Source organism: Bubalus kerabau, chromosome 15, assembly GCF_029407905.1.
Source record: "Bubalus kerabau isolate K-KA32 ecotype Philippines breed swamp buffalo chromosome 15, PCC_UOA_SB_1v2, whole genome shotgun sequence".
Lineage (NCBI taxonomy): Eukaryota > Metazoa > Chordata > Mammalia > Artiodactyla > Bovidae > Bubalus > Bubalus kerabau.
The window spans coordinates 55,654,761-55,679,386 of NC_073638.1; the positions used below are offsets into that span (position 1 = coordinate 55,654,761).

The 24,626-nt window shown below is 46.2% G+C and overlaps 1 protein-coding gene and 1 pseudogene across 1 annotated transcript; one reads left to right on the plus strand and one right to left on the minus strand.

Moving 5' to 3' along the window:
* Window positions 1–1,149: 1,149 nt before the first annotated feature.
* On the minus strand, window positions 1,150–3,753 carry LOC129628275 (serine/threonine-protein kinase MARK1-like). Its single transcript, XM_055547691.1, is given in 3 exon segments — window positions 1,150–1,748; window positions 1,750–3,196; window positions 3,198–3,753. Coding segments are annotated over 3 exon segments (2,325 nt in total). The 5' UTR covers window positions 3,749–3,753; the 3' UTR covers window positions 1,150–1,421.
* An 8,649-nt stretch (window positions 3,754–12,402) lies between these two features.
* LOC129628276 (2-acylglycerol O-acyltransferase 2-like) lies at window positions 12,403–24,356 on the plus strand (annotated as a pseudogene).
* The last annotated feature ends 270 nt before the right edge of the window (window positions 24,357–24,626 follow it).

Sequence of the window (24,626 nt, forward strand, 5' to 3'; positions counted from 1 at the left end):
AGTTAAGGGTAATTTTCATTTTAAACACACTCAATGTGTGTATGGATTTTCAGTCAAATTTTTAGAGCAGTTATAGATTCACAGAAAAATTGAGCCTAAAGTACAGAGTTCTCATATATGCCAGTCTCCACACCCATACAGCCTCCCCAGCTATCAACATCTGGCACCAGAGCAATTCATTTATTATGATCGATGAGCCTACATTGACACACTGTCACTCAAAACTCAGTCTACATTAGGGTTCACTCTTCCTGTTTTACTCTCTGTGGGTTTTGACAAATGTATAATAACATGTATCCACCAGCATAGTATCCCACAGGATAATTTCACTGCCTTAAGAATCCTCTGGGCTCTGTGGATTCACCTGTCCCTCCCCATTAACCCCTGACAACCACTGATCTTTTTACTGTCTCCACGGTTTTGTCTTTTCCAGAATATCATACAATGGGCCTCATATGTTACATAACCATTTCAGATTGGCTTCTTTCACTTACTAATATACATTTAAGCTTCTTCCATGTTTTTCATGGCTACATTTTAGCAGTAAATAATAATTCATTGTTTGGATATGCCACAGTTTATTTGTCCATTCACCTACTGAATGATATCAAGATTGCCTCCATACTTAGCAAGTATAAATGAAACTGCTATAACTTTATGTGCAAGTTTTAGAATGCACATATGTTTTCAACTCATTTGAACCAACATAAAAGAGCATGATTACTGCACTATACAATGAGTATGTTTCATTTCTTAAACTGCCAACTGTCTTCCACAGTTGACTGTACCATTTTGCATTGACACCAGCAGCCAATGGGAGTCCCTGTTGCTTCACATGAATCTCACCTGCATTTGGTGATGTCAGCATCCTGGAGGATACTCAGGCAAACTCAGTTACAAATAATGAGGAACTGAGGCCTCCTACCATCAGCCATATGAGTGACCCAAATTAGAAGTGCATCCTCCAGCTCCAGTCAACTAGGTGTGCAATGGTATGTCACTGTTGTTTGAATTTGCATTTCCCTAATGAGATATGATGTGGAGCATCTTTCCATATGCTGATTTGCCATCTATACATTGTCTCCTGGGAAGTGTCTGCTTAGGTCTTTTGCCTGTTTTTTTTTTTTTTTTTTTTTAAGCAATCATCTGTTTCATTATACAACTCTATAAACAGAAGATGAACAGAAATACACAATATACTTACCTGTACATGTGAACCTACTTTTTTAGCTACAGATATTTATTATAGTTTATACTGACTTTAATTTTATAGTTCATAACTATGTATAACCTTATTGCAATAAGGGCAAATTCTACATGGGGAGATTCACAGGCCAATCACATTAGGCATCACCAGTACATTCAAAAACTGTACCTCATATAGGGGTGTATGTTCCCTGATCCTGTAAATTCGAGTGTCTTTACAGCTTAAGCTCATTTGCTATTTTAGATGCAATGTTTTTAAAGGCAATAGACGTCCCGGATATTCGCTTGAAGAGGACCCCGTTGAGCGACAGTCATGGTAACTTGCAGACTTCCATCTCCCGCTGCACAAGGCTATCCTGCCTGGCATCACCATGGATGCAGAAAAGCAAAAACTTCTCTTTCTGTTCATAATCACAGTTATTTGCATCTAACACTTTGCGGATTTCTCTCATCATGTCATTGGGGTCCATTGAACTAGTGGTCTTCATGCTCCACGTGGACTGCAGAGAACGTGGCTTGGAATCTTTACCCTCCTCCTTTTCTTTCTTTTGGTTCCCCTGTTGAACTTCTTGAGGTGTCGGCTCTGCCACTGGCTTCGCCTTCACTTGGATCCCTGCGGAAGAATTTGGACGTTATTTTGCTTATTATACCAGTGGACTTGCCCCTCCTGGTGTGCGCGAAGGCCCCCGTCTCGTGGGACAGGGAGGCGGGCGGCCCGTTGTAGGCGGCGCTGCGGCGCTCGCGCAGCTGCTCCCCGTGGAAGGTGCTGCGGCTGGAGCTGCCGCAGGGGAAGCAGGTGCGGTCGGGCGTCGAGGCGCTAATACTGTGAGCAGATGGCGACACAGCGGGCACGTGCTGGGTTGTGCCGGGCCTGTAAGCTTCAGAGCTGTCTTTAATGGTTGGCAGTGTGACTTTAATAGGATGGCAGGAAGCGGACATGGACTTCTGGTGGCGGGGTCGTGCTGAGGGCACATCGGAGGCCACGGCGGAGCCTGCAGAGGACATGCTGCTCGCGGACATCTCTGTAAGGCTGCTGTCTTTTCCGTTTTGCAACGCTGTGTATCGATCTGTGGTTCTTTCACAGACATACGTATTCCTTCTTGCCATGCTACCTCCAGGATACACATTGTTACTTGGAATAGTTGAAGACTTTTTTCTTTCTGGCCCTACAAGAAGGCTTGCAGTCATTTCACTTTTTGATCCAAATGTTGTGCTGCCAAGTTTACGAGCCACATCTTTGTCCCAATCCTCTTTCTGTTCACTTTTCACTCTGTTAGCCTGAGGCCTTTTGGTATATGATACAGCAGGATGAATGGATGGACCAGCATGATCACTAAAGCGTCGTTGCTTCTGGTTTGCCGAGATGCTCCGCTGGACCTTCAGGTGAGCAGGGGACTGCAGGGTGCTGTTGTTTAAGTCACTGCTGGGCCGGGACCTCTGACACAAGTTTCCACTGGATAACGATTCACCCCCTTCAAATTCAGGTGGTTTTCCACCTAGAAGAGTATAAGTAGCCATGACTTCATCATATTTCTGATTTATTAAGGCATCATTTATCTCATCTCGTACAAAACCCATGGTGATCATGATATCTATTCTTTTTGTGTCGTTGAAATCTGGTTCAGGCTCAGCATATGGCTTTAGTTCTTCTTCTTCATGACCAACATTCATCCACCGATCTTTCATTATTTGTTCTAAGCTGCCTCTCTTAATTGGATTCAGCACTAATAATTTCTTCAAAAGGTTTTCACAGTCTGTGGACATATAGAAGGGAATACGGTACTTCCCTCGTAAGACCCGCTCCCGCAGTTCCTTTAAATTCTGGCCGTCAAAAGGCAAGGAGCCACTGACTAACATGTAGAGAATGACGCCGAGGCTCCACACATCCACTTCAGGCCCGTTGTACTTCTTCCCTTGGAACAGCTCAGGAGCGGCATAAGGTGGGCTTCCACAAAATGTGTCCAACTTGTTCCCGACTGTAAATTCATTACTTAAGATAACGGTGAACAATACACTTTTGATGACAATAATGTACAGCAGATACAATCTGCCTAAATTTTGCACGGGCCTCTTTTTCTTTCATTCTTCCATGGGCAACTAAGTAATCAAATACTTCACCCCCACTCGCGTATTCCATGACTAAATAGAGAGTCTTCTCTGTTTCAATAACTTCAAACAATTTTAGTATGTTAGGGTGATTCAATATCTTCATTATTCGTACTTCTCGAAACAACTTTTGTAGACTGGTAGGATTTAGCTGAGTTTTGTCTATTATTTTCACAGCAACCTCTCTACCGGTTAGAACATGCCTTGCCATCTTCACTTTGGCAAAATTTCCCTTCCCTATTGCCTTTTGTAAACGGTAATTTCCAATGTGAGGCTGTTCGTCTGTTGCTGACGTAATGGAGTTTCTACACCGAGGGATGTTCTGTCTGCTACTTGATTTGGTTGGCTGGATATGGGGTTCAGTATATCCATCCACAGATGTATGGTTCTCCGTGTCCCGCTCGTTCACCGTCTGCAATGGCGTCCGGGCCGACATTTTGTGCGGGCTGCGGGGTCGGGCCGGGGTCTCGCGGGCCGGGCCGGGCCCGGGCTTGCTGCGGGCCCCGGGGGCGAGAGGCAGGGGTTGCGGCCGCTTCGCGCGAAGCCGGGGCCGCGCTGCGGAGAGCGGCTCCCGCAGGCCGCGGGCGGTGCAACAAGCGGCCGCGGCGGGGGAACGGCGGGGACAGAGGACGCGGAGGAAGACGAGAGGGAGCCGCTTCCCGCGGCGCCGCCGCCGGGGGGACGCGGGCCGGGGCGAGGGAGGGCTCCGGGCGAGGGCGGTTGCCCGGCGCTGGCCGGGCAGCGAGGCCGGCGGGACGCGACGCCGAGGCTGGGAGGCGGGGCGGGAGCCGGAGAGGGGCGGTGAGGAGGGGGCGGGGTCCGGGCCCCGCTAGGCTCTCCGGGCCATGGCGGAAGGCGAAGCGGCGCCGCAAATCACTGTCTGGCTCGTCCCGCCGAGCGCTGCCGGGAGCCGGGAGCCGCGGCCCTGACCGCACCGCCCGCGCCGCGCCCCCACGCCCCGCCTCAGGTGAGCGGCGCCGCCCGGCCGAGCCGCAGCCACGCGCCCGGGGCCCCGGCGCGCCAGCCCAGACTCAGAGTCCCGCGCGGTCTCCGCCGCCGCCGCTGCCGCCCTTGCCTGTTTTTTTAATCAGATTGTTGCTTTTCTTACTGTTGAGTGTTCAAAGTTCTTTGCACATTTTGGGTAACGGTCCTTTAACATATTTGCCTTTTGCAAATATTTTCTCCCAGTTTGTGGGCTTGTCTTCTCATTCGTTTGACAGTGTGTTTTGAAGAGCCGAAGAGTTTAATTAAGTTCACCTTATCTCTTTTTCACGATTGTGCCTGTGATTTTGTATGCAAAGAGCCATTGCCATTCTCAGGTTCTCCTAGATTTTCTCCTGCTTTATCTAGGAGTTGCAGGTTTTTGCATTTTAACCTTAGTTCTATGATCTATTTTCAGGTAAATTTTGTGAAGGGTGTGAAGTCTGTCTAGATTCATGAACTTTTTTTTTTTTTGGTATGTAAATATCCAGTTGATCCAGCACCATTTGCTGGAAAGACTATCTTTTCTCCAATGTGTTCCCTTTCTTCCTTTGCCAAAGATCAGTCGATGATCTGTATGGGGGCTTTGGGGGTTCTCTTCTGTTGCATTGATCTATTTGTCCCTTCTTTCAACAATACCATCCTGTCTTATTTTTAGTCATACCAGAGTATTCAAGACTTATGGTAAAGTAACAATCTAATATTAATGTAACTGAAATCTAGAAACAGAGATAACAGAGCAGAAGAAATGTTTAGGCATGATGAGATGGCTGGATGGCGTCACTGACTCTATGGACGTGAGTCTGAGTGAACTCCTGGAGTTGGTGATGGACAGGGAGGCCTGGCGTGCTGCGATTCATGGGGTCGCAAAGAGTCGGACACGACTGAGCGACTGATCTGATCTGATCTGATCTGAACATTTTCCAAAATAATTAAACATATGAGACCATAGATCCAGGAACATAGAGATTCTCAATGAGATTTTTTTTTTTTTAAACCTAGATACATTATAGTAAAGCTGCTAAAAACAGAGAGTCTGCAAGGCAGTCAGATCAAAGGTGCATTTAAGACAGAGAAACAAAGATAAGAACTATATCTTTGAAGAGCTGAAAGGAAAAATAATTGTCAACCAAAATTTATCTACCCTGTGAAAATCTCTTTCAAAATATAAGGCAAAAATCAGATATTTTCAGGCAAACAAAAGCCAATTCCTAATGGGCTTGTGCTATAAAAAGCTTTAAGGAAATTTCTTCAAGCAGAAGGATTATGATACCAAATAAAAACCTGGGTTTACACCAAGCAATGAACAACTCCAGAAATGATAAAAACAAACACCAAAAAACCCCAACAAAAACACTTTTAGACCTTTCTAAGTACACAGTTATATCAACTGCGAGGGATTGATTGACTCCTTTTCTTCCCCATCTGGGATCTCTTACTGATTTCTCTTTTCTTAATGCTTTCCCTAATGTGTCCAGTACATGTTGGATAGCAGAGGGCTTCTTCGGTTTACTGTTGCTCTTAGTGGAAATGCCCCAAGAGTTTCCCCATTAAAGTAGATTTTTAGCTTTAGGAATGAAGTATATATATTTTATCATACAAAGAAGCCATTAATCAATTTCACTCTACAGTAATTTTGGTCAAGAGCTTTTTAGCATCTATGGAAATAATCATGATTTTCATCTTAAATCTATTTATCTGATGTACTATGGTGATGTTTTCCCTAAACCAATCTTTTCATAGTATTTGATAGTGTGAAGTTTGTTTTTTAATATTTTCTAACAGAACATTTTAATATTTATTAATATATTTTGTCTTAATACTCAGCAATTCAGTAATTGCTTAATTGCTTCTCTTTTTTTGTGCTTCTTTCTGAAAAATTGAGTTTAAATATCAACAAGCTACTTGCTATAGGAAGAAGAAATTGGAAGTTTTTCTTCATTTTATAAACTTTCAAACAACTCATGGAGCAGTGGGTCTTAACAGATTTGGTGAAATTATTACATGAAACCATCTTGGCCTGGTGCTATTTTGTGGGGAAATTCTTCTGTTTCTTCTATGCAAATTGTTCTGTTTTACCTATCTAACCTTAACTGGATCCGTTTGGTAAATTGAATTTTCCTTCAACCTATGAATTTCATCTAAGTATGAAAATTTATTTAAATGGAAGTTTGCCAAGTGGTTTTCTGGAATTTTAAAATTTCTCTGTTTCAGTTATATCTCCATTATCTTTCTTATTTTGTATACATGTGATTTGTCCCTTTATTTTTTTAAAATAATTTTTAAATTTGTTTATGGCTGGACTGGGTCCTCATTGCTATGTGCGGGCTTTAAGTGCACAGGCTTCTTGTGGTGGCTTCTCTTGTCGTGGAGCACAGGCTCTAAGGCTCACGTGTGGGCTCAGTAGTTGTGGTACACTGGCTTAGTTGCCCTTCAGCACATGGAATCCTCCTGGACCAAGAATTGAACCCCTATCCCCTGCATTGGTGTGCATACTCCTAATCACTGAACCACCTGGGATGTCCTTTTTATTCTTGATTATATTACTTATTTAAAATGTTTAGAAACCAAAATTTAATTCATTAATTAGATTTATTCTTTTTTAAAATCTCTGTCTCATTAATATCTGATTTTTTATCTTTAATATTTTCCTCTTTATGTTTTCTTTTGGGCTTCTTTGTTACACTTTTGCTGGATTTTAAGGCCTGGAAATCTAACTCATCTATTCTTTCTCTTTTATTCACATACACATTTCCTCAAAATGATCTCTGAACTCAACAGTCTTTGAATGTAACATTCCAAGAAGAATTACTAGAATTTTATAAGATGACCCTAAAACATACTTGGAAAAATAAATTGCTAATTAAACCTTGGAAATGTTTTTTTCCTTTTTAAATATTTGTTTATTTGTTTGGCGGCACCGAGTCCTAGTTGTGGACTCATGGGAGCGTCAGTCTTCACTGGGGCATGAGAGCTTTAGTTGCCTCGCGTGAACTCCTGCTTGTGGCATGTGGGATCTAGTCCCCTGACCAGGGATGGAACCCAGGCCACCTGCTTTGGAAGCAAAGAGCCTTAGTCACTAGATCCCAGGGAAGCCTCTTATCTTGGACATGTCTAAGATAGAAAAACCAGGAAGCTTGCCCTCCCAGATATTAGAACTAAATAATTAAGGGGGTGTGGCATTGGCATAGATACATAAATTGACCAATGAAAGAGAATAGAAGCCCTGATCCAGTCCAGGTATTGTTGAATTCTTTTGTACAACAAAGGTGGCACCGTGTATCACTGGGGAGGGAGAGGTATTTAACAAATAGGACCGCATAGAAAGGTCCCCAATGTTAAAGGAGAAGTGAAAACTAACTCATACTATATAGTTACATAAACATCCAGATGATTAAATATTTATGTATGAAAAGCAATATTAAATTCTCAATGGAGAAGTTGTTTTTTCTGAGAAAAAAGCGTTTTGGAGTTTCTTTTTCACACATCTTTTAATGCCATATTCTTTGTTTACATTTAAAAGGGAAATAAAGCATGAAAAAACTTAGTATAGGGGCTCAGTATGGGAAGTTACCTGGATTGAAACACCAAGATATTACTGTGGGCTTAAAGAAAACAACTTAGAAAATAATTCTCAATGTCTATTAGGTAGGTTTGGTTGAGTTGCTCCGTTGTGTCTGACTCCTTGCAACCCCAAGGACTGCAGCAAGCCATGCTTCCCTGTCCATCACCAACTTGTGGAGCTTGCTCAAACTCATGTCCATTGAGTCAGTGATGCCATCCAACCATCTCATCCTCTGTTCTCCCCTTCTCCTCCTACCTTCAATCTTTCCTAGCATCAGGGTCTTTTCAATGAATTGGTTCTTCACATCAAGTGGCCAAAAAATTGGAGCTTCAGTTTCAGCATCAGTCTTTCCAATGGACTGATTTCCTTTAGGATTGGCTAGTTGGATCTTCTTGCAGTCCAAGGGACTCTCAAGAGTCTTCTCCACCACCACAGTTCAAAAGCAGCAATTCTTTGGCCCTCAGCTTTCTTTATGGCCCAACTCTCACACCCATACATGACCACTGGAAAAACCATAGCCTTGACTAGATAGACCTTTGTCACCAAAGTAATGTTTCTGCTTTTTAATATGCTGTCTAGGTTTGTTGTAGCTTTTCTTCCAAGAAGCAAGCCTCTTTTAATTTCATGGCTGAAGTCACCATCTGCAGTGATTTTGGAGCCCAGGAAAATAGTCTGCTACTGTTTCCATTGTTTTCCCATCTATCTGCCATGAAGTGGTGGGACCGGATGCCATGATTTTAATTTTTGAAATGTTGAGTTTAAGCCAGCTTTTTCACTCTCCTCTTTCACTTTCATCAAGAGGCTCTTTAGTTCCTCTTCACTTCCTGCCGTAAGGATGGTATCATCTACATATCTGAGGTTATTGATATTTCTCCTGGCAATCTTGATTCCAGCTTGTGCTTTATCCAGTCTGGCATTTTCTATGATGTATTCTGTATATAAGTTAAATAAGCAGGGTGACAATATACAGCCTTGACGTACTCCTTTCCCAATTTGGAACTAGTTATTGTTCCGTGTCCCATTCTAACTGTTGCTTCTTGACCTAAATACAGATTTCTCAGGAGGCAGGTATGGTATTCCCAACTCTTCAATAATTTTCCACAGTTTGTTGTGATCCACACTGTCAAAGCCTTTAGCGTAGTCAATGAAGCAGATGTAGATGTTTTTCTGGCATTCTCTTGCTTTTTTGATGATCCAACGGATCTTGGCAATTTGATCTCTGGTTTCTCTGCCTGTTCTAAATCCAGCTTGAACATCTGGAATTTCTCAGTTGAAGTTCCGTTGAAGCCTCGCTTGGAGAATTTTGAGCATTACTTTGCTAGTGTGTGAGATGAGTGCAATTGTGCACATTTTCAGCATTACTTGATTTTTTATATCAAAGTAAGCAATGTCTATGTTTAAAAAGCTGACAAATATGAGTATATTAAAATTTAAAATGGTTTGTCCTGCATTGACACCTTAAAACAAAGCAAGATATTGAAAAAGAGATTCACAGTATGTACACACAAACAACACTATAGGGAACTAGCAAAAATTAAGGAGTTTACACTGAGAAGAAATGCCTCCAAATAAAGACACGTTCAACGTTCATGATGAGGAAATGCAAATCAAGATCCCGACTCAATATCACTCTGCTGCTGCTGCCACTGCTAAGTCGCTTCAGTCGTGTCCGACTCTGCGCAACCCCATAGACGGCAGCCCACCAGGCTACCCCATCCCTGGGATTCTCCAGGCAAGAACACTGGAGTGGGTTGCCATTTCCTTCTTCAATGCATGAAAGTGAAAAGTGAAAGTGAAGTCACTCAGTCGTGTCCGACTCTCTGCGACCCCATGGACTGCAGCCTACCAGGCCCCTCCATCCATGGGATTTTCCAGGCAAGACTACTGGAGTGGGGTGCCATTGCCTTCTCCTACACACTAATAAGTAATTAGAAGTCTGTCCACACCAAGGGCCAGAGAGGATATGCATCCAAGGGATCTCATATACATTTCTGGTGAGAGTGTAAACTGGTGCTGCTGTTTTGGGAAAAGCCTGGCACCACTCCTCCCAGCTCCTGCAGTCACATGTGCTTTGACCCAGCAGTCCCTCCGGCTGTTGAGACTGTGGGATGGAGAAAGGGCGCACAGACAGGAACCGGTGAGAACACAAGCATCAGAGTCGATGGAAGAGGCCGGCTGCAGGGGTGGAGAGCAGCTTTCCCACGCGAGAGATATAGAAGTCAGCCAAAGACTAGAGCGTGAACTTGTCATAAAATGTTATTCAAATGGTCAATAAACAAATTAAAATGTGCTCCACCTCTCAGGCTAGAAAACCACAGTAAGCACAATGAAGTGTCCCCACATACTCACTACAATGGCTGAAGTGTTGAGGAGGATGTGGGGCAATTGGAACTCTTGTGTGAGGCTTGTGGGTGTAAATTTGTACAGTCACTTTGGGAAATGCGTGGTTTTATAAAAAGAGATATGGCTGTCCTATTCCTGGGGACTCATTCAACAGAAATGTATGGAAATGTGAATCAAAGTCATGAACAGAATGCCCCTATGACTGCGTGATACATAGGAGAGTTGGGAAGTCAGTAGACCCTAAGAGCTCTAATCACAAGGAGAATTCTTTTCTTTTGTTTTTATTGTACTATGTAAGATGATGGATAATAGTGAAATCTATTGTGGTAGTCACGTCACAACATTTGTAAGTCACACCATAATACTGGATGCCTTATGTTTCTACGGTAACGTATGTCAATTATTTCTCAAATAAATTTGAAAAAGAAAAATAGAAAAGAAAGCCCTCAGCTGCACAATTCGCAATAGCCAGAAACAGAAACACACCAAAAATCTTCAGTAGTAAGATACAAGAATTGTAGCTTATTCACACTGTGAAGTCCTATGTGTCAATGAGAACAAGCGTACCACAAATACACACAATTTGGATGACTCTCAAAATATAATCTTTTTTTTTTAAGTTTATTTTCTTTTTTAACTTTACAATATTGTATTGGTTTTGCCATATATCAACATGAATCCGCCACAGGTATACATGTGTTCCCCATCCTGAACCCTCCTCTCTCCTCCCTCCCTGTACCATCCCTCTGGGTCGTCCCAGTGCACCAGCCCCAAAAGAGTCAGTTCCAAAAGGCATATTGTGTAAGACTCACTTATTATAAAGCTCAAAGCAGAGACAAGGCTGTGTGAAGTTTGGGGAGAAGAGGAGTGATGGACAAGGTGTTATTTGTCAGTCAGAGTGGAGATCACACCAGTGTGTTCACTTTGGGACAATGCATCAGTCCTGCACTTAAGGTTTGTGCCTTTTCCTGTATGTTTGATGTATTTCAATTCAAAGTGTACATTTTAAAGGAGAGATTTAGGAGAACAGACTGAGAGAGGGGAATGGAAAGGGAAAGAAATAGTCCAGAGTGACTCTAAGGTTTTGGTCTGAGGAACCAGGTCATTGAGTCCCCTTTCCTGAGATGACAAAGAGCAGAGGAAAAGCTGGTCTGGGCAGGAGAGGGAAGGTCAAGTTCAGTTTTATTCAGGCTATGATGGAGGTGCTGAGAAGATTACCAGGGAGGATATCAGGTACCCAACTACATAGTCAAGTCTGGAGCCCAGAGGGAAGTCAGGCTGAAGATACAGTTTGGAAGTGTTTGTCCCGTAGACAGACTCCAAGGCCATGAGTCTGGATAAGGTCTCTGCTGGAAAGGAAGGAGGGTCCAATGGCTGAGAGGGACGGGAGGGCCCTCAAACACTTAGCCTGGTGAAGGATAAGAACAACTGTGGATATCCAGGGGCAGCCAGAGGGGCAAGAGGGAAACCAGGAGACTGTGGTGTCCACAGATCAAGTGGTTTCAAGGAGGAGGGAGGGACCAACTGTGTCTGAGGCTGCTGAGAGGTCAAGATGAGAACTGAGAATTGACCACCGGATTCAGCAGCGTGGAGACCGCTGGTGAACTTGTCAAGGGCAGTTCCATGGAACAGTGATGTCTGAAGGCTGGAGGAGGGAGGAGAGAATGGGAGGGGAGGGTGTGGAATGCAGACAGTTATTCCATGAGTTGTGCTATGCACGTGAGCCGAGGAATAGGGCACGAGATGGAGGAGATGGTGGGTCCAAGAGATTTATGATGGAAGCTATTACTGCATATTTGTGGAGGGGAACAGTGATCTGGCAAGAGAAAGAAGACAATTGTTTATTGCTGGGAGGGTATGAAGAGGACAGGACTGCACTGTACTTGGTGGTTCACCTGCCAAGAAATGGGCAAGATTTGACAAAAAATGATCTGGCAGATAAAGCATTGCCTACGGAAGCAAATGCATTTTTTCCCCTCCATCTCTACCTGGGTCTAGGGTAGTGGGTTCAAAGAATTCTCCTAGGAAAGAGGTCCTTGCCAAGCATGCGCAGGGAGGCATTGGGGCTGGGCTGGACTGGGCACTCACCCTCCCCAGCCCCCACAAACGCTTAGACAACCTCTGGCAGAAACAAAAGCCAGCAGGTGTCTCCAACCACGGCAGAGCTCAGAGAAGCCTCAGGAGCCAACAGAGGAGCCAGAATGGTGGAGTTTGTGCCCTTGTTTTTGCCATGGGAGCGCAGACTGCAGACCTTTGCGGTCCTGCAGTACGTCTTTGGCATCATTGCCCTGAGTAAGGGGACTGGGTTGGGGGACGGGAGACTGTGGGTTCCTGTCATTCCAGGTACACACAGTGTATTGATAGGACAAAGATGTAGGTCCTGAGGGGACTGCTGAGCCTACTGGCTCTCCTGGAGGCCTCTGCAGGGGGTGGGAATCTGTTGGGTCTGGGGGGTAGAAGCCCTCACCTGTGGCTTTGGGCAGGGTTCTTAGCCCTCCTGGGCTGTGGGTTCCACCTGAATACCAGGACAGGGACCCACCTCAAGATGCTTGGTGCTGTGAGGAAGGAATTGGTGATTCTGGGACATTTGGGCTGCTCAGACTGCTCAGACAGGATTGAGTTCTTGCTTTTCATTCAGAGAAGAGGAGACTGACTCTGGTGGGTGGGGAAAGAGAGGGGAATAGGGATGAACAGGAGGGGGAGTGAGGCAGGGGCCCATAGGGAATGGGCGAGTGAGAAGCACACCTGGGTCAGACTCTGGCTGGGCAACTGACGGGCTGTGGGATCCTGGAGGACCCATGCCAGGCCTCCCCGTGCCTCCATCTCATCATCTGCAGAATGGGCCCAAGGATGCTGACCTTATCAGGGAAGGGCTGTGGATGAAAGGCAGAAATGTGCTCACTCTTCTCAGCTCAGCCCTGGCCTGGCCCTGGGTAGGGAGTGAGAGGGTATGTGGGATCTAGTACCTGACCTATTCCCACAGTGAACATATCCATTATGACAGGAAGGCCACAAACATGCCAAGTTCAGCTGTGCTGAAGGGACCATTTTTGAGGAGGGCCCGGGAATGAGGACTGGGAAGGGAAAGTGACTGGCAGTGTGTGAGACTCTTCATCTCCCCTGCTGGCACCAGACTGGGTAGAAACTGCTCCCCCTGTAAGTGCTGGTGTTCAGCCTGTACACAGATGCCACTGCTGTGCTAAGTCACTTCAGTCCTATCCAACTCTTTGCGATCCCATGGACTGTAGTCCACCAGACTCCTCTGTCCATGGGATTTTCCAGGTAAGAATACTGAAGTGGGTTGCCATGACCTTTTCCAGGGGATCTTCCTGACCCAGGGATTGAACCTGCATCTCTTGCAGCTCCTGCATTGTAGGCAGATTCTTTACCACCGGTGCCACCTGGAAAGCCCTCTATCCTGGTGTTAAACTATGTACATACTCTGTACAGACTGCTCTACAGCCATTTCACACATTCACACACAAACTCACACACACACCGGCACCACAAACCCAGCACACACACCACACACATATACCAGGTGGTCCCTTAGAACCTCCCCCAACTTTAGCAGCTAAAATTTTCATCCCAAGTAAAGCCCCCCAGTTTCCTGCTCCCCACATCCCTGATGACTGACTTGTGTCTCTGTCTTAAGAGTCATTGAGCTTAGTCACTCAGTCATGTCTGGCTCTTTGTGATGCTTTTGGACCATAAGCCACCAGGCTCCTCCGTCCATGGGATTTTTCAGGCAAGAATACTGGGGTGGGTTGCCATTTCCTCCTCCAGAGGATCTTGCCAATCCAGGAATCAAATCCTGGTGTCCTGTGTCTCCTACATTGCAGGTGGATCCATTGAGATATCAGGGAAGCTCCTAAGGATCATTAGACATTTTAAATATCCCTGATTGCCCTCATTACACAGATGAGCAGAGAAGCTGAGTGCCTACATATCCAAAACTGCAAGTCTGGGCCCCTCTGCTTCCAAAGGAAGAAAGGGAAGGAGGCAGAGGGAGGATAAAGTGCTGAGAGTGTGGGAGGAGGTGTGGAGCATGGGGAGGAGGGTTACCCTAGGGCAGGGGACAAGTCCCTTGGCTCCTGGATGAAAGGCACTGGGGGTCCAGAACCAGGTAGACTGACACCTGGGGATCATGGAACATCATGGGGATGAGGAACATCTTTCTCACCTGGCCTTGGGGGAGCTTTGTGAGCAGGAGTGTTTCCTACTAGCTCTGCCCACCCCCAGCTCAGCCCGGGACCTGGGAGTATCAGGAACAGCGCAGGGAGGTCAAGTAGCCCTGGACCTGGAGCTAGAGGGAGGGAAGTTGAGAAATAGGATGTGAGCCCACCAACGTCAGGAGCTTGTACCTTGTCCCTTATCCTGGGGACAAAGAGGACCTCCAGGAGGGCTTTAGGTATGGGAGGGACAAGGTTCAGTCTTTGGGTACAGGTCTCTGTGGCTGCATTTGGGGTTTCTACTCTGTCGACGGTTTAGGGGGTAGACTGATGATGGCAGAGAGTAGCCACAGTCTACATGAGGGGTCACCAAATTATGCCCCATGAACCAAACCCAGGTGACTGGTTATTTTTGTATTTGCACAGCCTATGAGCTAAGAATGGTTTTTACATTTTACATGATCTTGTGTCTATGTAATATCCTCCAAGTTGCCTTTTGAGCTGAGTGGCAAAGTCTAAAATATTTACAATCTGTCCCTTTAGGTAAATGATTGCCTCGCCTGGTCTAGGGAGGCTGAGGGTAGGTGGAAAGAAGGAACCTCTTTCCAGGCATAGTAGGAGATGGGTCTTCTGGGAAGGATTTAAAGGCTGACAGGAGATTAAGGGCTTTCGGTGGGGGAGTGAACCCCATACTTACATTGGACAGCTGGTTAACACTGGATGTAAAATATGCACTTGTGGGAGGAGCAAAGAAGTGGCCAGAGAGGTCAGCTGGGCCTGTCACCATGACCTCAGGGCATAGGTACCAATAGTTTCCAGTGGGTTACTTGTTCACTTTGCTTCCTTTCCTCTCCTCTGTAACTCTCACACCTCACACAGGAAGGTAAGTTCCATTCAAACAGTTGGTCTTGTTCTCAGCTGTGTTTCCAGATCCTAGAAGAGTTGAAGTCAATGAATGTTTGTTGAATGAATGAATGTTGGGAGCATGATGGAGCCAAAATAGTAGAACTGAATGGCAGGTCCCACCCCACTTGTTGTGTGAGCTTAGCCAATTTGCATACCCTCTCTAGGCTTGGTAAAGTGGGGTGATACATTTTCCCACTTGATAGTATGAGGTGAAAGAAGTCTCTTTCCTAAGTGACTGAAAAGACTCCCAAGTTTGGGTATGGGGTAAGGGGGATGGTGAAGTGCAAGGAAGTCTTTCTGGTCAAGTGTAAATGACCAAAATGTGTTTTTTTCCTATTTTTTTCTAGTTAAAGCTAATATTTGCTGTTGTAACACATTCAAACAAAATGTGTGTCCAAAGTGAAAGATGTCCCCTAAATCCAACTCTCTGGGGAGCCATTAATAAAAACTTGATTTGATTATCTAGAACTGGCTTTCTGAAAGTGGAAAAAACCAAAACAGATTTTTAATTTTGCCCCAGGGCAGAAATCTAACTGGGTCATTGTTTTCTTCAAATTAAAAATTTGTAGTGAAAAAATAAATAAAAATTTTTAATTAATTTATTTATTTTAATTGGAGGCTAATTACTTTACAATATTGTGGTGGTTTTTGCCATACATCAACATGAATCAGCCATGGATGCACATGTGTCCCCCAATCCTGAACCCCCCTCCCCACCTCCCTCCCCACCCCATCCCTCTGGATTGTCCCAGAGCATCAACTTTGAGTGCCCTGCTTCATGCATCAAACTTGCACTGGTCATCTATTTTACATGTGGTAATAAATGTGTTTCAATGCTATTCTCTCAAATCATCCCACCCTCGCCTTCTCCCACAGAGTTCAAAAGTTCTTTACATCTGTGTCTCTTTTGCTGTCTTGCATACAGGGTCACCATTACTGTCTTCCTAAATTCCATATATATGCATTCATATACTGTATTGGTGTTTCTCTTTCTGACTTACTTCTCTTTGTATAATAGGCTCTGATTTCATCCACCTCAGTTGAACTGACTCAAATGTGTTCTTTTTAATAGCTGAGTAATATTCCATTGTGTATATGTACCACAGCTTCCTTATCCATTCATCTTCCAATGGACATCTAGGTAACTTCCATGTCCTAGCTATTGTAAACAATGCTGCAATGAACATTGGGGTACATGTGTCTCTTTCAACTCAGTAAATAAAATTGAAGTCAAATCCCGACCATCTTTCCCGTGGCATCCTTTCTCCATCCTCCGGATTTGAGACAGTCCGCTCCAGGAGGGCAGGCATTTTTGTGTGCTGTTCATGGCTATGCCACCAGCACCTGGAACATCACAGGTGCTCTGTGGGAAGTGAACATCTTGAGCCTCAACTTACTTTATCCAGATTCTGTATTTTACTACTGTTCAGACTGAGTCCAGAGTGCCTTCCTCCTAGAAGCCTGCTGGGAAAGAGCCCAGCTACCCTTCTTCCAAAAGGAAGAGAAGTGGAAGCTGACCTTTTTAAGGAATTTGATTGCATGGTGTCAGGAGGAGAGAATGGGGTCTGGAAGGGGCAATATTCCCTGGAAATTAGGCTCCACGGGTATCTTAGCACCTGACTGTTGAGATGAAACCAGGTTAGCCTGTGGTAGGGACTGAGAATCAAAGATCAGATGGAAATTCCTTGTCAGGCCCAGTCCTAGCCCTGCTGCACCCCCAACCTACAGTCCAGTCAGGTGTTGGCCTCTTCAACCTTCCTTCAGTAGGAAAAGGCATGGCAGGCAGAGGAAACTGCATGAGCAAAAGCTAAGAGGTTGAAGGAGCTCAGGCAATCAGAGGAGCACTGAGCAGCTTAGTGTAGCTGAAGCTAGGGGGCCTGTGCATGAGGTAGGCTGGAGCAAGTTTCTTGAGGACCCTGAATGTCAGGCTGAGTTGCTTGGGCTGTGCCTCAAAGTCATGAGAAGTTTAAGTAGAGGGAGGAATCGGGTGGGATTTATCTACAGAAAGATGGACAGTGAGTGTACAGGAGGAGGGCTGGGCAGAAAGAATGTCTCCATTTCTCTGAGGTCCCAAAGAATGATAACTAGAAACAATTTATGCAGTCACTGGGCTACTGGGAATTTATTGAGCACTTGGGAAAGAAAGACTTAACAGACAGGGAGGGAAAGGGAAGGGAAAACCAGAGTGAATGAGGCAGCGTGGTACAGTGGGAACAAGTGAGTTTGGAGTTAGTTCTGGTGTCAAATCCAGGGTCCCAGTGTGGCACATCCTCGACTGCATTTTCTCCTCCTTGGAGTACTGGGGAGGCTGACCTGTTCCCCCCAGGGTGAGGGCTGGACAGGGGAGTGCTGCCAGTGCTGGGCGTATGGGGAGAGTGCATCCTTCACCCTGGCCATTAGTGCCCACTAATGCTCCTGCTTCCCTTCCCAGCCTTTATCTGCTATGTGGTCTTCATAGGCCTCCTGTTCACAAGATTCTGGATCTTCACTACCCTGTATGGCACCTGGTGGTACCTGGACAGAGACACGCCATGGCATGGAGGCAGGCACATCCAGGCCTTCAGGTCCTGGATCTTACGGAAGTACATAAAAGATTATTTCCCTATCTGGGTGAGTAATGGAGCTATCCGGGTAGTGGCCAGGACTGTAGTGCCCCACGTGGCACTACTTCCCCCCATGGGGAAGTGTGATCCTGTGTGCAGTGACTAGGGTACTGGGCTGGGAGAGACAAACCAGGTTTCCACCACTAGGTGGCCTGGAAGAGAGTCCAGCCTCTGTCTGCCCATGGTTTTCCATCTGCAGAGATGTAGGGCCGATATGAGGATTGATGAATGAATAGGATTTGAAGGAGTCTTGTGGGCCATCTAGTGTGACACACATATGTAACTTACCTGCACCTCTCAGCAGCCATGCTTGAGGGTGCAGGTAATGAAGTCATGTCCTTAGGGATATTCTGGCCTTATAGTTCGTCATATAAGGAGACAAGCACCCAGGAGAGAGGAAGGTGTGACCAAGGTCACACAGGAAGTTCTTTTACTAGTTTTACAATTAGTGCCTTTCTGGGTAGAAAAGCAAAACAGAGAGCCCTAAACTGGTTCTCAGGTTCTATCCTGTTGCATCTAGGTATGGTATGCATTCTTAGAAAGCCTTTCCTGTTCTGATCTCAGTTTCTCCATGTATCCCCTAAGCAGTCTGCTCCCTCCTACTCTGAGTGCCTCTGATTCTCTGACTCGGGGCTCCTCATGGCCATTGTGAAGTCCTGACCATGAACCCAAAGATCAGTCCTGATGGAAGAAAAAGTATTGATCTGACCAACTCCATTCTGCTCTTTCCTTTATCACAGAGAGAATAAACTCAGTTTGTAATCAGCAAGGAAAGGATGCCTCATTGACCAGATAGGGCAGGGAAGGCAGAAGGGAAACAGTGCCAGGCAAGGGCAGGCAGCTGTCCTCTGCACACAGGAGAGAAGAAATATTTAGAGTGTATTCTTTGGGCCTGGGCAGAAAAAGTTCTAATACCATGTGTGCAACCTACCTACTGCCTACCTTACTGAGTATAATAAAATAGCCTTTCTGAGCCTCCATTTCTTCATATGTAGAGATGATACAGCATACATCATTGGGTTGTGTGGATTCCATGAGACATCAGGTCATCCTGGAGACCTCAGGACAGCATCTGGCTCTCTTTACAACTGGAGTTACTGTCAAGTACATGACTGGGAAAAAAAAATGATGCTGAGCAATTCTGTGCCTGTCCTTTGCACCCCCTTCCTTCCTTCCTTCGTGAGGTTCCAGAGGGATTTCTCAGCCGTAAAACTGTTGACAGTGGTGGGACATCGAGCTTGATTTGCAGAAATTCCACCTGCACAGTGTTCAGGACTGATGCCCACTTCAGGCATCGCCGTATCCACAGGAGGGGCAGTAGCACCAAGTGGCCAGCAGAGGGAGCTATGACATGCACTTTGCCTCACCTGGCCTGGGCTGGGAGCCTGCAAATTTTAGACCTAACCACCTCCCAGGAGACCCTTCAACATGTCCACACATATTTATAGTACAGGTCCTTCAGGGATCTTGGGGAGGACAAGATGTTCGTGGTCCCAGGTAGGGAGCCCCCTCTCTGTTGGTGCTCCCCCACATTCATATGCCTCTGCACTCTGTGTCAAATATGCGTGTATTTCTGAACTTTCTTCACTTTTTTTTTTTTTTGAAGCAAGGAATACAACTTCACTTTCATGCATTGGAGAAGGAAATGGCAACCCACTCCAGTATTCTTGCCTGGAGAATCCCAGGGAGAGAAGAGCCTGGTAGGAGGCCGTCTATGGGGTCGCACAGAGTCGGACACGACTGAAGCGACTTAGCAGCAGCAGCAGGCATCCTAGAAGATGGCAGGCTAGTGCCGCAGAGTATCATCTTATCTAGGTCTGAATGCCAGTTTCTTTTATAGACAGAGAAGAGTAGGAGATGAGGAAAGTGAAAGTGAAAATAACGTTGTTCAGTCGTGTCCGACTCTTTGCGACCCCATGGACTGTAGCCTACCAGGCTCCTCTGTCCATGGGATTTTCCAGGCAAGGGTACTGGAGTGAACTTCCTTCAATTCTTACTGATTTAATGACCTAAAGTCTATTGGTAGAATTATAAGCAATTTTAGAAATTTAGAATTTAATTTAGAATTATAAGCAAATTTATATTATAAGCAATAATAATATTGCTTATAAATATTATATTTTAATTGCTTATATTTAATTATAATTATATCATAAAATTATTATGATTATTAAATATTGATTATATTTATATATATAATTATTATATATTTTAAATTATAATTATTATATATTATAAGCAATTTAGAATTATAAGCAAATTTAGAAAACTATTTTAGTGTACTGGATCTTTCTAAGTACACCGTATGGCCTTCCTAATGACCTAACAGTGGAGAACCAGGCAATGTTTCCCCTAGGACAAGTTGCCTCCACCTCATGCTGATGATAAGTCCAGGAGCTGGGTTTCTCTCTGAAGACTTCATTATCCTGGAGCAGCAATGTCTACACAGGCCAAGGCCTGAGCAGAGGTGCAGTGCTGTGGGCAGCCTGTGAACTGGTGTCAGGAAGTGCCGCAGACTTGGCATGACACGCCCCTGACCCTCCCCACCCACACCTGTGGGCATCACTAGGGACTTCATGCTCCTCCTCCCAGCCCCTACCTTCAGCACCCTGGGGTCTCTTACACTGAGTCATAGCGACTCAGGGGTCCAGCCCTCCATCTGGGACAGAACCCCAGCTGCCACAGTCCTTGGAGAGATGCTCACTCTCTCCTGTGATGGCTCCTTTATTCTGGGTGGGCTCTGCCTGGGACAAGGTCTCTCTTCACATAGGACAGGGGCTTGTGAAGAGATCCCATCACCATCCCATACCTCTGCCTTGGGCAGGAGGCCTTCCTTCCCTGGTGGGCTGTATTGGCTTCATCCATTCATGAGTCCACTCTCTCTCCCTCTTCATTTCACGGTCTCCCAGAGCATCTCCTCTGCTCCAGGCCTGCAGTGGGGACAAGGATCCTCAGGTAGGCCATCTCTAATCTCAGGACACTCACATGGGGGTGTGATAGCACTTGGGCACAGGAGAGACATAGAAGAGGTCAGCACAGAAAGTCAGAACAGAGACCGGGGAGGGCATAAGGTGCAACCCGGTTCACCAGGCCACCATCCCTGCAGCTGGTCAAGACTGCCGAGCTGGACCCCTCCCAGAACTACCTCGCTGCCTACCACCCCCACGGGATCATGGGCATTGGAACTGTTACCAACCTGTGCACTGAGGGCACAGGCTTCTCCTCGATCTTCCCTGGTATCCACCCACATCTTATGACACTGAACGTGTTTTTCCAGATCCCCTTCGTCAGGGATTACATCATGTTAGGGGGTAAGTCTTCCGACCGTTGGATTGCCCAGGTATATGAGGGCTGGAGACATGAGGGGGGTTTTTAGGAAGGGCTGCCAACAATCAGAACTTCCTCTAAGAGCATGTATATTTGAAAGGAGGTTAGATATAAGGAAGCACTTCCCACAGTTCTATGCCCAGCAATGAGCTTGGTGAGGGGTTGTGTGGAGAGAAAGGACTCTGTCCCAGTCCTCAGGGAGCTCCCAGCTGGGAGAGGGGAGCCCAGGGTACACCACCCCTGCTCCCCACAGTCCCTGCCCCCTTTATCCAGTATCTAACCACCATCCTCTCTCCCCAGGGCTGGTCTCAGCAGAGAAGGAGAGCGCTGCTCACATTCTGAGCAGGGAAGGAGGCAGCAACCTGCTGTCCATCGTTGTGGGAGACGTCCAGGAGTCACTGGATGCCAGGCCTGGAGCCTACAAGCTGGTGCTGCAGAACCGCAAGGGCTTCATCAGGCTCACCCTGATGCACGGGTATCAGGGAGAGGGCTCTTAGCTCAGCTGGAGATTGACAAAGGTTGTATTTTGCTGGAAAGACTGAGAGATGAATGTAAATCCTATTTTGGCAAGAGATGCTCAGTCCATTCACAGTGAAGATTCTATTTTGGTGATAGATGTACTGTGCTGTGCTATGCTTAGTCACTCAGTAGTGTCCAGTTTTTTGTGAACCTATGGATGGTAGCCCACCAGGCTCCTCTCTCCATGGAGATTCTCCAGGCAAAAATACTGGAGTTGGTTGCCTTGCCCTCCTCCAGGGGATCTGCCCAACCCAGGGATCAAACCCACATCTCCCACATTGCAGGCATTCTTTGCCATCTGAGTCACTGAGCCCCAGATGTATTGTGTCGTGCCCAAATACCCAGAGGATTCTAGAAGGGAGACTTGGTGATCAAAGGGACTAGATGTGAAGGGTCATAATGCCCACAGTTGACATTAGATCTGAGACCTAAGGCTTCTGTGAGAATGGAGTTTGTGAAGGGTCATAATGCCCACAGTTGACATTAGATCTGAGACCTAAGGCTTCTGTGAGAATGGAGTTTATGAAGTAGCTTAAAGCTATTTTCCTACCCTGAAGCACTCTTTAAGAATATAAGCTAGCTGGGGCAGAAGAGAATTTTCAAGAAAGTTTGCAGATGTTTTAAATCAGAGAGGACTCTCGGCAGCATTCTGGTCTTCCTGCCATGGTGTAATGGGGAGGTGATGGCCCCAAGAGGAGGCAGTAGCTGCTTGAGTCATAAAGCAAGGCTGTGGCAGGTCTGAGAGACACCCGAGGCTCTGTCCTCTGCTCCAGCTCCCACTCACTATGTCCCTGCAGGAAGCTAGTGACCAGCTTGTGCCTTCTTGCCCCTCCACATGCTCTCTCTCTTGTCTCCTTCTAGGGCAGCTCTGGTGCCGATCTTCTCCTTTGGAGAGAATGACATGTTTGACCAGATTGAGAACTCTCCTGGCTCCTGGCTGCACTGGTTCCAGGAACAAATTCTGAAGATCGTGGGAGCTTCCATTCTGCACTTTTATGGCTGTGGTGTTTTACAGTTTTGGTCTTATTCCCTGCTGCCGGCCCATCAACACTGTGGGTAAGCCAAGAACCCAGGCTGGGAGGGGTTGGGTTACAGGGCAAAGGACTTGGGCTTGGGCTGAAGGGGAATGGAAATGGGCCAGACACATCCTTGTCCTCCTGGAATTCAGGTTCTATACTGGGAAATGGACATACTAGCAAGTAACCCAGATGCAAGGCATCTGAGGTGAGAAGAGTAACAGGGGCGTAAAGAGCAGTTGCCATTACTGATAACTGAGCACCTACTGTGCCAGGTACTGCACTGCCTACTTATAACGCAGCTGCTCAGTTGTCCCCACAACCTTGGAAGCAAAAACTATCATCCTCATTTTATTGATCGCAAAATGAGACCTCTAGAAGGTAAATCATTTCCAAAAGATGACCCTGCATTTGAGTAACACAACTGAGATTTGAGTCAGGATCTACTTGACTTTTACTATGCCAGAGGAAGGAGTTTTTATTTCTGAGAAGACAATCCCATAAGGCTTATTGGAGAAGACGGATATAAGGGAAGTGCACTCCAGGTCTGTTAGAACTGTGTATAGTAGCAATCATCAGGCTACAAAGGAGAGCCTGAAGAAATTTCCTATACATAATGGGCATGGGCTTTAGTGCATGGATTTAACACCATCTTTTCAGTTATTTGGTCATCTCATTTGCTCTCCTCTTGGATTCCAACTATCTTCCAAAGGCAAAGCTTGTAATAAGAGGCCTGTTTATCTCCATTCACCCAGTTACCTTTAGCTGGGTCCAGGAAGTCAAGAGTTTCCCTGGATTTGGGGGTAATATTTTCAGGAATGTTACAGGGCTGCTGCCTCCAGATGACTCTGAAGAGAAGAAGACATGACAGCTGCTTTCTGAGCCAGATAGAACCAGAGGAAGGAAGTTGATAGGGCCTCCTATTTCCTCCTTAGAATGGGGGGCACTGCCCTCTAGCATAGCAGGAGAGAGGGAAGTAGGGTGCTTGGAGTGTGGGCCACCTCCTTCCAGACATTTGGGCATGTCCAGTGATGGCATCTGAGATTCCCACGTCCACATGTCCCTGAGACCAAGAGCACATTCCCAGGGCTCACAACCCAACAATGATTCTGCCTAGCTATGTGACATTAAACAAGTTACTTAAGCTCCCTGAGGTGAGTTTAACACCTCAGCTGTCAAACAGGAATAAAGCAAGTTCTATCCCTGTAGGATTGCTAGGAGGATAAAAAGAGATCATGCATTAAAGTATCTAATACATTGCCTAGCAGGAGGTCATGCAGCCTGTGGCATTTGATCATCAGAGCTTGGAGTTGCCCTAATATCTAGATTAGGTCACCCAAAATACAACTGGAAGGGAGGCAGTACAGGCACCTTCCAGCAGGTGTGACCACTGGCACGGGGTCCTGGCCCATGGGATCCTGGGACTCCAGTGGTTCACCCACATCTGTGTCTTGCAGTGGGGAAGCCCATCGAGGTGCAGAAGATACTGCATCCTTCCAAGGAGGAGGTGGACAGGCTGTACCAGTGCTACATGAAGGAGCTGGAAAACCTCTTTGAAGCCCACAAGCTCAAGTACAACGTCCCCAGAGACCAACACTTGGAGTTCTGCTGAGCTGACACGCTGCCCCAAAGGGCAGGGCTGGACTGGGGAGGATGGAGGGAAGGTGTTGTGATCCCAGAAGGCTTCCTGGAGGTGTCTGTTGAACACATCTCCAGAGCCTTCACTGACTCCTGCATCTCCACCCCATGCCAGGCTCTGGGTCACAGTTGGCTCCATGGCAGAGGAAACCAGACTGGCATGAGGGATTTACTCTCCTGCACTGACTCCTCTGTAATGGGCCCTCTCCTTGGTTCTGCCCACCTGAGAAATGGGAGAGATACT